Below are 16,400 nucleotides of genomic sequence, written 5' to 3' on the forward strand. Positions count from 1 at the left end.
GGCGCTCCCGCCAATCAGCGGACAGCGACGCGCCGCCTGGCGGAAGTGACGCAAGGCAGGAGGCGGGGGCGGGGGGTCGATGAGGGGGCTGAGACGGAGGTAGTCGTTGTGTGAAGATGGAGGTAGGGGCCTGGGTGGCGGAGCGCGGCCGGCCGGGTGGGAGCGAAGGCGGGGAGGGGCGCGGGGGCGGGGGCAGAAGCCTCGCTCCCCGCTGACCGCCCGCCCCGCCTAACCTAGCCCCGCGGCTGTCTTTTGGTTTCCAGTTTCCCGGAGGAAATGACAATTACCTGACGATCACTGGGCCCTCGCACCCCTTCCTGTCGGGGGCCGAGGTGAGCACGGGCTGCCGACGCTGCGGGGGGGGGGGCGGGGGAGGGCGACCCCGACCTGGGGTCATGGCCGGGAGCATTTCCGCCCGCGCGCGGGGCCAGCGCGGTGCCGCGGGAGCCGTCGGCCGGACCCGCTCCCGGTTGCGGTCCAGGGTCGGGGGTCGCGACGTCTGTCCGCAGGGCTTGTTCTGCCGGTGGCGGGAGGGGAGGCGGCAGCTGCCCACAGCCGCGCGGGGCGTGGGGGCGCGCGTGGGGCTCGGCGTCCCGGCAGGGCCTCGCCTTGGGCGGCGGCCAGGCGGCGCTGGAAGGGGAGGTGGCGGTGGTGGCGGGCGCTCTACGAGGCGCGCGGAAGCCTCGCCTCGGACCCCGCGACGGGGACGCCCGCCGGGGCGGGGCAACGCAGAGATGGGGAGCAGGCAGAAGTCAGTCCCTTGGTCTTGAGCTTTTTGGGGTTTTAGGGTTTTGGGGGGGTTGTTGCTTTTTTTTTTTTGAGATCCTCCGTACTTTTTCCCCCCAAAGTAATGTGAACCACTTGCATCGGGTTTTGTTGTTGTTGTTGTTTGTTTTTGTTTTGTTTTGTTTTGTTTTGTTGTCCTAAGAATTTTAGTTGCTGTTGAATCGGGCTTACCCTGTGTGACCCCTTAATATTTTCAGGGATGAGAATTAGACTGAAAAGGGGACAGGTGCCAGTCTGATCCTTTGCTGCCTGCCATTCACCGGTTACTGTTGTCCTCTTACGGAGGGCAAAGTGTAAACTCCAGTGAACAAGGGATTTAGAAATGACACAAAACGAAACCTCTGTGATGCTTTCCAGTCGCGTTTTGCCAGTTTCTTGTAAAGTGACATCTCCATGGTTTTAGTTTCGTTATTTGGAGGGTTGTTAAGTCTTCTGTGGGCCCGATTCCCCGTGAAAGTGCATCGTTGCCAATTTCTTCTGAATCAGGTTTAAATCTAGAGTGTGGTGAATTTCGCACAGGCCTCTATCCTTTGGTTTTGTTTTTGTGACTTAAATTAAGAAAACAAAATTATTTTGCCAAAAAGCTCACGACTAAATTTCAGTGTCTTCTTTTTTTTTTTTTTTTTTTTTTAGCTTAGGTCTTTGTCATTGCTAACAGTTCTTCTCATTACAGCTTCACTTTCCCTCCCCCCCCCCCTTTTTTTTTTTGGACTTTTATTTCAGTTGGCTTGTGGTTTTTGTTGTATCTGGTCTTATTGTGAACCACCCCTAATATAACTTAGAACTAAGTTAAAGGTGATGTTTTTACATTTTTCTTTTAGAAACAGTGATATTTAGAGTTTTTTTGCAAGAAAAAAGATATTTTTTTGTATTATATTTTGCCCCAAAAATACTAACCATAAAAATTTTTTGAAAAATTGGACTTCATTGAAGTTAGGAACTCTTTTTCATCAAAAGACATCATTAAGAAGTTAACTAGGTATATCACAGACTGGGAGAAGATATTTTAATACACATATCTGACACATTCAGGATATATCAAATACTTACATAGAGTAAAAGAATCTAATTCAAAAATGGGCAAAAATATTTGACCACACACTTCACAAAAGAGGGTTTCCAAATTGATATTAGCCATATGAAAGAGTGTCATCATTCATCAGGGAAGTGGCACTTAAAATTATAACAAGCACGACTGTATACCCACTAGAATGGTTAGAATTAAAAACACTGACAATTACAAGATTTTGCAAGGCTATACATAACTTTTTTTTTTTTAAGATTTCTTATTTATTCATCAAAGAGAGAGTGAGAGCATGGGGGCAGGGGCAGGGCTTGAGGGAGGGGAAGAAGTAGACTCCTGGCTGAGCAGGGAGCCAGATGTGGGGCTTGATCCCAGGGCCCCAGAATCATGACCTGAACCAAAGGCAGATGCTTAACCAACTGAGCCACCCAGGGTGCCCAGGATGTAGATAACTCTTAATCATTGCTGATGAAAGTGTAAACTGATTCAGTCACTTTGGATAACTGGCAATTTCTGCTAAAGATGAACATATACCTACCCTATGACCCCTCAGTTACACTCCTTGATGAAAGAAATGAGAAATTCACCAGAAACTGTACATAGCAACTTTACACGTAATAGCTAAGTACTGGAAACAACCTAGATGTGTATAAACTGGTACATTTCTAGAAAGGGACACTACACAGCAATAAAAAAGGACATCAACTACTAAATGTACCTCAAGTGATCTCAAAAATATATGGTGTTTAGTAAAAAGCCTGAAATAAAAGAATAGCCACTATAATAAGTTCATGTTTTTAATGAATATTAGGAACGGACAATGTGAAACTATGGTAATTGAAATCAGAATAATAGTGCCTGTTGTGAAAAGGAGAGAGTATTGATTGGGGAAGAGTATGAAAAAATCTTTTACAGTGATAGAAATGTTCCATATCTTTGATCTGGATGATGATTAATTGGATATTTACATATATAAAGATTCTTTGAGTTACATACCTTACATCTGCATACTTAATTTTACCTAAATAAAATAAACGATACTAAAGATTTCTAAGGAATAAGTATCCAGAGAGGAAGGTGTAGCATCTATTATATTATAGCATTGCTAGAGACAGGAAAGTTCTGCTATCTGAAGAGAGTTTATTAATCTTTCTGTTTCCCTCATTCAGGTTGCCTCTTCTACAATGATACTGTGCTTTGAGCACTTTTTGGGAAATAATGCAAAGATACCTTTTTTTTTTTTTTTAAGATTTTATTTATTCACAAGAGACACACACAGAAGCAGAGACACAGGCAGAGGGAGAAGCAGGCTTCATGCAGGGAGCCTGATGTGGGACTTGAACCTGGGACTCCAGGATCACACCCTGGGCTGAAGGCAGATGCTCAACCACTGAGCCACCCAGGGATCCCCCAAAGATACCTATTTTTAATTAGGAAAAGTACTTACGATATTAGAACCATTTATTTATTTCAGGCTGTATAGTTAAAATTTTCACTACTATAGCATTTTTTAAGAACCATGAATCATCTCAATGATCCATCGTACCGATGTACTATGAGTAAATACGTATTGGATTAAGGTAAATTTCTTTTTTTTTTTTTTTGATTTTATTTATGTATTCATGATAGTCACAGAGAGAGAGAGAGAGGGGCAGAGACACAGAGAGAGAAGCAGGCTCCATGCATCGGAAGCCCGATGTGGGATTCGATCCCGGGTCTCCAGGATCGCGCCCTGGGCCAAAGGCAGGCGCCAAACCGCTGCGCCACCCAGGGATCCCGGTAAATTTCTTAAAAATGAGTAATCTAGGGATCCCTGGGTGGCGCAGCGGTTTGGCGCCTGCCTTTGGCCCAGGGCGCGATCCTGGAGACCCGGGATCGAATCCCACATCGGGCTCCCGGTGCATGGAGCCTGCTTCTCCCTCTGCCTGTGTCTCTGCCTCTCTCTCTCTCTCTCTCTGTGACCATCATAAATAATAAATAAATAAATAAATAAATAAATAAATAAATTTAAATAAATGAATAAAAATGAGTAATCTACACTATTTAAAGAAATACTGGGTTGTATGTTTTGGCATGGGGAAATAGGAAAAGAGAGGAAAATCATATTTTTTATTTTTTGGTTCTCTGAACATCCAGAGCTGAATACTTTTGTTTATAACTGTAATTCCCAAATCGTTTCCTCCCTCAAAAAAGCCCATAAATTTAAGAGAGAAGGAAAAGAAAGCTGAGACGGTAGCTCCATCATGTTCCTGTTTTCTCCTTCTGGGTTGAAATCATTTATTTTTACCTGAATATTTCCTACAATTTTATCTATGTTTTATATGTGATAGAGTATGCCCTAGTAATGTAGTAGATCCACTAAAATAAAATAACTAGCTTTTCATTATTGGTTTTTCCCCATAATGTTATAGATCATTTATGGTAGTAAAAGAGATTTAGAGTGAATCTCTGGTGTTATTCTAGCCCGTGGTTTTACGCCTCTGTATTCTTGATAATTTCTATTTACTTTTTTTATTTTTTATTTTTTATTTTTTAATTTTTACTTATTTATGATAGTCACAGAGAGAGAGAGAGAGAGGCAGAGACACAGGCAGAGGGAGAAGCAGGCTCCATGCACCGGGAGCCCGACATGGGATTCGATCCCAGGTCTCCAGGATCGCGCCCTGGGCCAAAGGCAGGCGCCAAACCGCTGCGCCACCCAGGGATCCCCACTATTTACTTTTTTTACTTCAGGAAGAAACAAATAAGCAAATCAACCCCCCCCCCAAAAAAAAAAAAAACAACAACAACATTAAAGCTGTGGATACTGAATGACAAAGCTGTTTCCACATTCCAGGGGGTGGTGCATACAAAGAATGCCTTGTTTATTTGATACAATGGGATCTCCGCTTGTCTGTTCTTTTAGTGTAGTCCATGAGAGCCCTCCAGATGGTTTATGAGGGGTAGTCCTTTTCAGAACACTGGTCTCTTGTTTCAGATATGAAATTTTACTTTTTCAAGTTCTCTTTAACGAATAGTATCATTTTCATACCTTGGCAGAGTTGCCTTTTTATTTGTTCTGTTAAGCAGAAAAGGATAGACATCTTTTGCTTTCTCAGATCAATCTGTATCTTGTTAAAAAAAAAAAAAATTGAAAACTAGTGGGACGCTTGGGTGGCTCAGCAGTTGAGCATCTGCCTTCAGCTCAGGGCGTGATCCTGGAAACCCGGGATCATGTCCCACGTCGGGCTCCCCGCAGGGAGCCTGCTTCTCCCTCTGCCTGTGTCTCTGCCTCTCTCTGTGTCTCTCAGGAATAAATACTACTACTGTCATACAGCTATTAATCTCAGTACAGTAAATGTTTCCCCTGATCCTTTTTCCCATAACTTTGCTCGTATGACAATTTGGTAGAAATCTTTGGGATCCCTGGGTGGCGCAGCGGTTTAGCGCCTGCCTTTGGCCCAGGGCGCGATCCTGGAGACCTGGGATCGAATCCCACGTTGGGCTCCGGGTGCATGGAGCCTGCTTCTCCCTCTGCCTGTGTCTCTGCCTCTCTCTTTCTCTCTGTGTGACTATCATAAATAAATAAAAATTAAAAAAAAAAAAAAAGAAATCTTTGTACTCTCTTCTTGAAAAATCTCACATAAACCTAAACTGAAATTTCAGAGAGAGTCATGGACCTGAAGTTCAGAACTTTTTCACACAATAACAAGAATTATAAACTGTGTACTGAGAAAAAGTTCAGTTCTTGGGGAGATTTTTATTTTCCCATCAAGAACTGCTTGCTATGTTCCTTGTGCCACTCTCATCTTACATCTCAGACAACTACCAAATTTTTATTATATTAAGTAAAATAGTAAGGATCTTGGAGGAAGAAAATGTAGAAATGAAGCTGTATCCATCTTTTTGTCTTCTAGGAAACATTTTTCAGTTTGCTAATGTGATAAAGAGAGATTAGGCATTTCACAGACATACTTTTTTCACCCTAGTTTCTACTAGATGGAAATATTCTTTCCAGCAATGTCTTTTCTTTTTTTTTTTTTTTTAAGATTTTGTTGATTTACTCATGAGAGACACAGAGAGAGGCAGAGAGACACAAGCAGAGGGAGAAGCGGGCTCCATGCTGGGAGCTGGATGCGGGATTTATCCAGGGACTCCAGGATCACACCCTGGGCTGAAGGCAGGCGCTAAACCGCTGAGCCACCCGGGGATCCCTCCTGCAATGTCTTCATTAAAATAAAAATTGTGGGGCACCTGGCTGGCTCAATCGGAAGAGCAGAAGAGCGAGCGAGTCTTGACTCAGGGTCTTGAGTTCAAGCCCCACATTGAGTGTAGAGATTACTTAAATAAATAAAACTTAAGAAATAAAATTAAAACGGTGATATTAATGAGGCCCTTTCTGAGGAACTCTTTAAAATGCATCGTTTAGGGCAGCCTGGGTGGCTCAGCAGTTTAGCGCCGCTTTCAGCCCAGGGCGCCATCCTGGAGACCCAGAATCTAGTCCCACATCAGGCTCCCTGCATGGAGCCTGCTTCTCCCTGTGCGTGTGCCTGTGGCCCCCCCCCCCCCACCCCGGTCTGTCTCTCATGAATAAATAAATAAAATCTTTAAAAATAATAAAATGCATCATTTAATCATGGGAAAGAAGCATGGATACCTATTCAATTTGATCTGAATGAGTTGATATTTACTATTCCATGTGATAGGTTAATTGCATTTAAAGTTTCCAAAATTCCAATTCTCTATAACTAATTAGCAGATTGGGGCACCTGGGTGGTTCAGTCAGTTGGGTGTCTGCCTTCAGCTTGGGTTGTGATCCCTGGGTCCTGGGATCAAGCCTGGCATTGGGCTCCCTGCTGAGCAGAGAGCCTGCTTCTCCTTCTCCTCTGCTTGGTCTGTCTCTCTCTCTCTCTCTCTCTCTCTCTCTCTGAGCCGAATTAATAAATAGATAAAATCATAGAATAAAAAAAAAAAGCAGGTCACAAGTTAATAATTACAATATCATCATTAATAGCAGTGGTTTATAGTTCTTAAACAACTATAGATATGAAATAATGTGATGAGGTTTTGTTACTGAATTTCATTAATTATAATAATATAAGTAGATTGCCATTACAGCTCTTATTTTATAGATGAGGAAAACCCCTTCCGAGTCATATAGTAAGTGGCAAAGCTGGAACCTGAACCCAGACCTCTCTGACACCAAAGTCTCTTGCAAGTATTTATAATGTTGGCATTTCAGTTTTTTAGTGTCAAGAAGGAACTGTAGCATTTAATGTATCTTAGTTCAGACATTGGTCTGTTCTGGGTCTCTGAAGAGTAGACCCACTCAGTATAGAAAGACTATGTATTACTATAGTTGAGTTCAGAGGAAGGAATTGAGGTTTATAGCCAGCTGGAGTAGCCCTTTTCTCCTCCTCTTGCAGAAAGGCTCTGTCAGAGCAAGACTAGGAATGTTAGAGAACCAGTTTGCCTGTTGGCTCTAGGTTTTTCTCCTCAGTATTAGACTTACCTTGGCATTGTTGGGTTTTCCAAGAATGCTGTACGAATGAGAATAGTACTTGTTATGATTTCTTTTTTTTTTTTCTTTTTGAGAATATTACTTGTTATGATTTCTAAGATGGAACTCTTAAGTGTAGATATTTTAGAGGAGGATATCATTCTCATGACAGTACCTTTTAGGATTTGCTTCAAAGGAACCTAAAAACAAAGTATAATTATCTGGTTGACAATGAATTTCTGTGGTCTAATAGTTCGAGTAACTGCTATTAGAATCTTTTGGGAGTTTTTGATCACCATAGGCAAAACAATTTACATTAAGACGTGGGTCCTTACCAACAGTGCTGAAAGAGTCACTCATTAGAACAGTAAGCATGATAGGACAACTGAGATAAAGGCAGATTTTAAAAACTGGAAACTGTGATTGATTTTGGCAGCCTTGTATTTGCCTTATGACCAAGGCTGTGAGGAAGAAGAGAGGTTTATTTGTAAAATTAAATAGGTCCTAAGAAATTGATAACAAAAATAGGACGCAGGCTGGAAAAAGGTGCACTAAGAAAGCAGTGCCCAGCTGTTCTTGACTTGGCGGTATGCCGGTCCTCTTTCCACTAATTGTCTTTCCTTTTCTCCCCCTACAGACATTCCATACTCCGAGCTTGGGAGATGAGGAATTTGAAATCCCACCTATCTCCTTGGATTCTGACCCCTCGCTGGCTGTCTCGGATGTGGTCGGCCACTTTGATGACCTAGCAGACCCCTCCTCCTCCCAGGATGGCAGCTTTTCAGCCCAGTATGGGGTCCAGACATTGGACATGCCTGTGGGCATGACCCATGGCTTGATGGAGCAGGGCGGGGGGCTCCTGAGTGGGGGCTTGACCATGGTAAGGGCAAGACGTTATCAGGCCTCCCAGGCTGTGGGCACGGTGCTGGGCAGACACGGGCAACTCTCCCTGCTACCACACTTGGATATTACTTGGTTCTCATCCTGTGGTTAAAGGCTCACCAGCAAAGATTTAATTTCCCCTGAAGGAAAATTGAGTCAAAACTTGAAAATGATTTAAAAATCAGTGTTGACCCTGATATGAAAATGATTGTGATGGGCGGGGGGGAGGTTGGTGTGTTTTTTTCCCTTCTGCTATTGGCTTCACATCCTAGGATTAAAATGTGAGTGTGATAGCTGGCATATTCTTTATTCAAAACCATCCGAACCAAATGTATTGATTGTGGAGTAGTCTGTGTTACACATCAGTGTATTGGGTTTCCAGCACACCTTATCAACACATCTTCACACTATATTTGATGCCAAACATCTCTAACATTGGCTTTATCCACTCTTGATCGTGTTGCAACTTTTAAAACCATTATTATAGAGAGTACAGGGAGGAAGTTTTTCTTTACCCTATGTGTAATCACTACCTCCAGATTACGGAATAACTTATTTGTTCTTTAACTTGTCCAAAATTAAGACTTCTCCGGTTATTTTTCATGATTTTGGAACAGGCTTTTAGTACAAAGAAGTGATTTTAATTAAATTTCTGTACTTTATTAAAAAGTTTAATATATTTTATATATAATTATTTGATGTTTAGTCTTTTAAAAGATGATACAGTCTGGGTAAGCAAGGGTTTATAAACTGTCCTGAATTCAGTGGGGGGAAAGAGTGGTGTTTTTTATATTTAGTGTTTAATTAGTCCTTCTGCTTCTCTCAGGACTTGGACCATTCTATAGGAACTCAGTATAGTGCCAACCCACCTGTTACAATTGATGTACCAATGGCAGACATGACATCTGGCTTGATGGGGCATAGCCAGTTGACCACCATTGATCAGTCAGAACTGAGTTCTCAACTTGGTTTGAGCTTAGGGGGTGGCACCATCCTGCCACCTGCCCAGTCACCTGAGGATCGTCTTTCAACCACCCCTTCACCTACTAGTTCACTTCATGAGGATGGTGTTGAGGATTTCCGGAGGGTGAGGCATTCCCTGCCAAAATAAATCTGCCATGATATTCTGGGATAAAACTCTTGGCATACAGAGCCTACTCAGTAGTATTTGCTCCTGCCCTGCCATCTCCTCTGCTCTTTTCTGGGTATGGGGTCCTGCCTCTCAGTCTCCAGTTTATAATGCTTTTCCCAATCCCCACTCTAATTGGTCCTCACATACTTTACTAATGTCTTAATCCTATTGCCTCTTTTTAGCATTTCTGAAAATTCCATCCATGTGCCTAGTTAGTTCCCCCCATATAAAAGTCCTTTTTTTACAGTTCTACAGACATGATACTTCCCTCTTCCCTTTTGTAATTCTCTCTTTTCTCCCCTGCAGCAAGTTCCCAGCCAGAAGACCGTTGTGGTGGAAGCAGGAAAAAAGCAGAAGGCCCCAAAGAAGAGAAAAAAGAAAGATCCTAATGAACCCCAGAAGCCAGTTTCAGCATATGCTTTATTCTTTCGTGATACACAGGCTGCCATCAAGGGACAGAATCCCAATGCCACTTTTGGGGAGGTTTCAAAAATTGTGGCCTCCATGTGGGATAGTCTTGGAGAGGAGCAAAAACAGGTGAACAAAACATGGAGAGACTAGTGGGTAGTGAATGTCCTAGAAATTCTTAAGTAGGGGGATAAACTAAGTTTTCTTTTAACTTTTTAAGTTATTTAATATCAACTCTTTGTTAGTAGCATTCACAGATCATTCTGTCTTAGAAGTTGCAGCCATCCACTGAATCCAGAATGCAAATCTAAAATTACTAATTTTTATAAAAACACTGAATCTAATTTAACTAAACTCCATTTTTTCCCCATCTGTAAAATTAGGCCATTCCTTGGTAAATTGCATCTCTAAAATCCACTAGCCTAAACTTGAACTTAGAGTTTTATTTAGTTCATGGTTTTCTCATTGGCCTAATATAAATTTAAAAACTATAGTTAATTTCTCTAAATTTAATATAGATTTTAAAAAGTAGAGGCCCCTGAATGGCTTTGTTGGCTAAGCATCCGAATCTTGGTTTCAGCTCAGGTTGTGCATGATCTTAGGGTTGTGAGATTCAGCCCCACATTGGGCTCTGCACTGGGTGTGGAGCCTAAGATTCTCTTTCTCTCTGCATCCCCTCCCCGCTCCATTCCCCTCTCGCTCTCAAAATACGTGAAAATTATGATGTAAATATGTGTACAATTATATGTGTAAATATATGATACAGTTAATATTGAAGATGGCTAGAATTATCATTGTCCTGTCATTTGCCCCAGATCTTGTGTCAAAGTGAGTCTGCTACTTAATACTTCTTTTTAAAGATTTTATTTATTTGAGAGGGAGTGCACACAAGTGGGGTGAGAGGCAAAGGGAAAAGCAGATTCCCTGCTGAACGGAAAGCCTGATGCAGGGGCTTGATCACAGGATCACAACCTGAGCCTAAGGCAGACGCCCAAGAGACTGAGCCACCCACATGCCCCATGCTATTTAATATTTGAAACAAAGGCTGAAATTTATTAACTTCTAGGAATTACTATTGCTGCTCAACAAACCACAAATTTAATAGCTTTAAATAGTGGCAGTTTATTATTTCTCATGATAATGTAAATTGGTTAGATGGTTTTCTTCATGTTGCCTGGGCTCATTCTTGTGGTGGTAGTCAGGTGACTGCTGGTATGGCTGACGGAGGTGATCTTGCTCTCCTGTCTGACATTTGGTTTAGATTCCTGCTCATTCACTTGGCTTCTCCTTCAAAAGGCTAGACTGATTTCTTTATAGTATGGCAGACTTAGAGCAAGGTCTCTCTGTCACTTTCTTAGGGTCAAAGCAATTTGTAGAGCTATCCCAGATTCTGAGTAAGGGGAAATAGGTTTCAGCCCTTGATGGGAAAAGTATGCAAGATGGGAGTTCTTGTGGCCATCATATGTTGCAAATAATTTGCCAAATTCCTTAAGGGGGAGTGTACCCATTAGACACAATCCCAGGCTGAGCAGACTGTTGATCTTATACAATGTTTGGATCCAAAATTTTTTTAGTTACAAAAAGTGGGCATGAGTTTGTGTTAGCTTTAGAAGTGTTGTTGTTGGGGGTCTAGGTGGCTCAGTAATGGAGCGCCTGCCTTCGGCCCAGGGCGTGACCCCAGGGTCCTAGGATCAAATCCCACATCAGGCTCCCTGCAGGGGAGCCTGCTTCTCCCTCTGCCTGTGTCTCTGCCTCTTTCTGTGTCTCTCATGAATAAATAAGATCTTAAAAGAAAACTTGACTTTTTTTTTTTTAAGATTTTATCCATTTATTCCTGAGAGACACAGGCAGAGGGAGAAGCAGGCTACCCAGGACTCCAGGATCATGCCCCGAGCTCAAGGCAGACGCCCAACCGCTGAGCCACCCAGGCGTTCTGAAACTTTGACTTTAGGGGGGAAAAAAGTGTAGTTGTTCTGGCAAGATTTCTTGATTGACTTTTAGATGCATGGTCACTTGCAAAGTCTGCCATAGAGGTTGTCTTGGTTATCAGCTTCCAGAACTGTTTGTATGTATGTATGTATTTATTTATTTATGATAATCACACAGAGAGAGAGAGAGAGGCAGAGACATAGGCAGAGGGAGAAGCAGGCTCCATGCACTGGGAGCGCGACGTGGGATTCGATCCCAGGTCTCCAGGATTGCGCCCTGGGCCAAAGGCAGGCGCTAAACCGCTGCGCCACCCAGGGATCCCTCCAGAACGGTTTTTGCTAAAAAGAGTTGGCAATATTTAACTGAATTGTCATTCGTTGATAAATAACATAGAATTTGTCTTTTCTAGGGACATGGGGACTTTTTAAACAGTCTCTCCTTTTCCGATAGGTGTATAAGAGGAAAACTGAAGCTGCCAAGAAAGAGTATCTGAAGGCTCTGGCTGCATATAAAGACAATCAAGAGTGTCAGGTAAGAGGGTTGTTTAAGCCAATAAAAAGAGGTGCCTGGGTGGCTGTTAGTTAAGCACCTGCCTTCAGCCCAGGTCATGATTGCATGTTCCTGGGATCGAGCCCTACATGGGGCTCCCTGCTCAGTGGGGAGCCTGCTTCTCCCACTCCCCCAGCTCATGCTCACACACGCGTGCTCTTTCTCTTTGTCAACTAATCTTTAAAAAAAATAAACCAGTAAAAATATTTTTGGAGCTGATTATTAGCAGTTATAAGAAGTAAATACCACCCCAAATTTGTGGGACTTATTAATACTATGTAATATTAAAAGCTTAAAAGTATAATACGTTTCCTGTTGTTTCCATCATAAATTTTGCCACAATCTGAGTTTATCTCCATTATTTACAGTTACTCCATTATTTACTCCCACAGCTCTTAGATCTTTTCTTGGGAGGTGATTAGTGTAGTGAATGTGTTCTGGGGAGGAGAGTAAATTTCCCAATGACTTGGTGGGTGTTTTGTTTTTTGTTTTTTGTTTTTTTTTTGTTTTTTTGGTCTCTTAGGCCACTGTGGAAACAGTAGAATTGGATCCAGTGCCACCGTCACAGACGCCTTCTCCACCTCCTATGGCTACTGTTGACCCAGCATCTCCAGCACCAGCCACAACAGAGCCCCCTGCCCTGTCCCCTTCCATTGTTGTTAACTCCACTCTTTCCTCGTATGTGGCAAACCAGGCATCTTCTGGGGCCGGAGGTCAGCCCAATATCACCAAGTTGATTATTACCAAACAGATGTTACCCTCTTCTATTACTATGTCTCAAGGAGGGATGGTTACTGTTATCCCAGCCACAGTGGTGACCTCCCGGGGGATCCAACTAGGCCAAACCAGTACAGCCACCATCCAGCCCAGTCAGCAAGCCCAAATTGTCACTCGCTCAGTGTTGCAGGCAGCGGCAGCGGCAGCTGCTTCTATGCAACTGCCTCCACCTCGACTACAACCCCCTCCACTGCAACAGATGCCTCAGCCCCCCACTCAGCAGCAAGTGACCATCCTTCAGCAGCCTCCCCCACTTCAGGCCATGCAACAGCCTCCACCTCAGAAAGTCCGAATCAATTTACAGCAACAGCCACCTCCTCTGCAGATCAAAATTGTACCTCCACCCACTCTGAAAATGCAGACAACCTTAGTCCCACCAACTGTGGAAAGTAGTCCTGAGCGGCCTGTGAACAACAGCCCTGAGGCCCACACAGTAGAGGAAACCTCTCCTGAGACGATCTGTGAGATGATCACAGATGTAGTTCCTGAGGTGAGCCTGTTTTTCAAGTCTTTCTCCAGATCAGGAGAAAGAATTATTTTGGTTGCCCCAATAAAAGTGGAGGTTGCTACTAGCATTTAATGTCTGGCAATCAGGAATTCTCCTAGGACTTCCCTGCGACTGTGACTTGTACGCATGATAGTATGTAGTGTTTTTGGTGAGAAACATTAAGGAGGATATTCTGTGCCAGACCTTAACTAAGCAGAAGTCATACTGCAGTTCTCTGAGAGAGAATATCGTCTAAGCATAGTGTTATTTTTCAGAGGTGTCTATCCAGTGGAAGAACTTAAATCTCCAAAACTGTGGATTTAAGATCTTGCATTTCTATGTTTCCGCTGCTTGGCTTAATGTTTTAAGCAGAGGATGGATGGCTAGAAAAAAATTGGTTTATATCATTGAATCTTTTCAAAGAGACATAAACAGATGCCAGTTACCCTAGTTTTAATTTGTACATCACCGGTAGTCATTAAAAAAAAATACATCTATGGGTCTGTTTGGAGACTCTAGGTCCACAATTAAAAATTAAAGAGTACTGGCATGTGGCCAGCATTCCGCCAGTTGGAAGACTTGATGTCAGTCTGCTTGGCAAAATTTTAAAGCTGCATATAGAAAGGGAGACCAAGCACTCCTCTTTTATAACTCTACCCCCATATGTGAAGGATTGTAATACCTGGTGCTCCGTTGACTCCCAGAGTTAATTTGATCAGCCGGCTAGTTAAGTAAGTAGCAATCTGATTCATTTTTGGTGCTCTCTCCCTCTCATAGGTTGAATCTCCTTCTCAAATGGATGTTGAATTGGTGAGTGGGTCTCCTGTGACCCTCTCACCCCAGCCTCGATGTGTGAGGTCCGGCTGTGAGAACCCTCCGGTTGTGAGTAAGGACTGGGACAATGAGTACTGCAGCAATGAATGTGTGGTGAAGCACTGCAGGTGAGTTTACAGTTTGCCTTCTTATAATTCAGGTATTGCTAAGTTAACTGTTGGAAAACATGGCAAACCTGAGCATATAATCAGCATCACCCGACCTTAGGTAGACTAGATTTTTATATATATGTCTGATTATGGAGGCTACTAGAAAAGGTCCCCTGCTTAAGAAGAGCTTACATTTGCCACATAGACAGGTGATATAATTAGCAGTTTCTGCTTTTTGGTTACATTATATTCAGTTACATATGCTCTTGTAAAAAATTATAACACTTTAAGTTGTTAGATTACAGATATTAGCTTAGCTTCTTTCCTTAGCAGAAATCCAACCACTCGGAATTAGAATTTGAGGAGGGGGACACCTGGGTGGCTCAGTGATGGAGCATCTGCCTTTGGCTCAGGGCATGATCCCAGAGTCCCACATCGGGCATGGAGCCTGCTTTTCCTCCCTCTGCCTGTGTCTCTGATTTTCTGTGTTTCTCATGAATTAATAAAAAAAATAAAAATAAAAAACTTGAGGAGGACCATTATGCCAAGTGCTAAGTAGCACAATAAGGTGCCAGGTATGGCAGGAGTAGGGGTGGATGGTAGGGGCAAGAGAAGTTCTGAAGATTTTGCCCATCTCCCCAGTTTTCCTGGGATTTACCTTTATCTATGAAACAAGTATTGGTACTTAGTCAAATCGTCTTCAGTAAATTAGGACAGCCTAAACTTTCTAGGCTCACTGTCCTTATATTCCTATTGGGTGATATCATTTTATCTTAATGAAGCTATTTGAGAGAGTTTAAAAGACTATATCTAGGCTGTAATTCTAAATTTATATGTATCTCTCTTCTCTCTTAGGGATGTCTTCTTGGCCTGGGTGGCTTCTAGAAATTCAAACACAGTGGTGTTTGTGAAGTAGTCCTTCCTGTTCTCCAAGCCAGTGAAGATTTATCTGCTGGGAATGTCTAAGAGCCTCTTTTTAAAACAAGCTGAGCTTCTGGTAGTCCCTGATCTCAACCCATGACAGTCTTTGTGCTTCTCCTCTTTCAGTCTCTTCATCAGGGGCCAGTGTGGAGCAAGGCCGGGGAGTTTGCTGTAACCTGGAACTGCTTTTTACTTTCAAGTACAAGCAGAGATACCAATGAGCATAGCAGAGGAAAGGTGAAGGGAATATGGACAAGCAGAACATAGGGGTGGTACTGGTGGGGGCTGAGGAAATGCAATATAATTGTCCTAGGACATGCCTCAACAGTTATTAAAATGATGGGAGAAGACTCAGCTTTGAGCCTAGGATAAAACACTGTGCATCCATTTTAAAGGGTATAAAAGGTTGCATTAAAGGTTACCTCTTAAACAGGAATGATTGCTATCACACCTCTACATTGCTTTGAGAACTAAAGTTTTCAACAAAGTAGGCACACTGGACTATAGGGAAAATACCATCACCTAGGAGTTTATTTATTTCTCTTTACAAATAATGTTATTTCTGTAGTCCATGACCATCCTCCTTGCAGTTACCACATTTTATGAGTGTAAGGGGCAGAAGTCTATATCCTTAATATAAGAAGTTTTACCAAAGTCTAAAGAAGTTGTGTTCACTTGTGTTTAATGAAATCTCTCTTAAAAAAATAGGCTAGAGGTGTTTTCACTTACATAATATGTAGGCTTTCTGTACAGTGTAGGAATTCATTTAAATTTAATGTAAGATAGGCTTATTTTTCTTAGAAGTATGTAAAGGAAAAAAAAGACCAGCAAAGCCACAGTTGTAACACAATAAACTATTTAGAGCATGTTAGCCCTAATAACCTTAAGTGAAATCAGATCTTACCTTGAGAAAAAGCTGTCCTAGAGAACCCCCTTCTTGATTACGATGTTCATGTAGTACTAACTGCTAATCACTTAGATCCTATACAGTATAATCAACATTTTAATGCTTTGTGTCCACTCATTTAGTTAGAACCCTTACAACCCAATGAGGTAGATAGTATTCTCAGCTTACATATAAGAAATCCTACTGAGAGATAAGT

The 16,400-nt window shown here is 42.4% G+C and overlaps 1 protein-coding gene across 1 annotated transcript; it reads left to right on the forward strand.

The window, feature by feature from the left end:
• Positions 1-31: 31 nt before the first annotated feature.
• Positions 32-15,961, forward strand: TOX4 (TOX high mobility group box family member 4). The gene is made up of 9 exons (XM_025439451.3): positions 32-122; positions 264-332; positions 7,927-8,169; positions 8,998-9,258; positions 9,610-9,840; positions 12,091-12,171; positions 12,713-13,456; positions 14,231-14,394; positions 15,232-15,961. Exons 1-9 carry the CDS (start codon positions 117-119, stop codon positions 15,290-15,292), a joined length of 1,860 nt encoding a protein of 619 aa, XP_025295236.1. The 5' UTR covers positions 32-116; the 3' UTR covers positions 15,293-15,961.
• The last annotated feature ends 439 nt before the right edge of the window (positions 15,962-16,400 follow it).

The sequence above is a fragment of the Canis lupus genome, chromosome 15, assembly GCF_003254725.2.
Source record: "Canis lupus dingo isolate Sandy chromosome 15, ASM325472v2, whole genome shotgun sequence".
In the NCBI taxonomy this organism is placed as follows: Eukaryota; Metazoa; Chordata; class Mammalia; order Carnivora; family Canidae; genus Canis; species Canis lupus.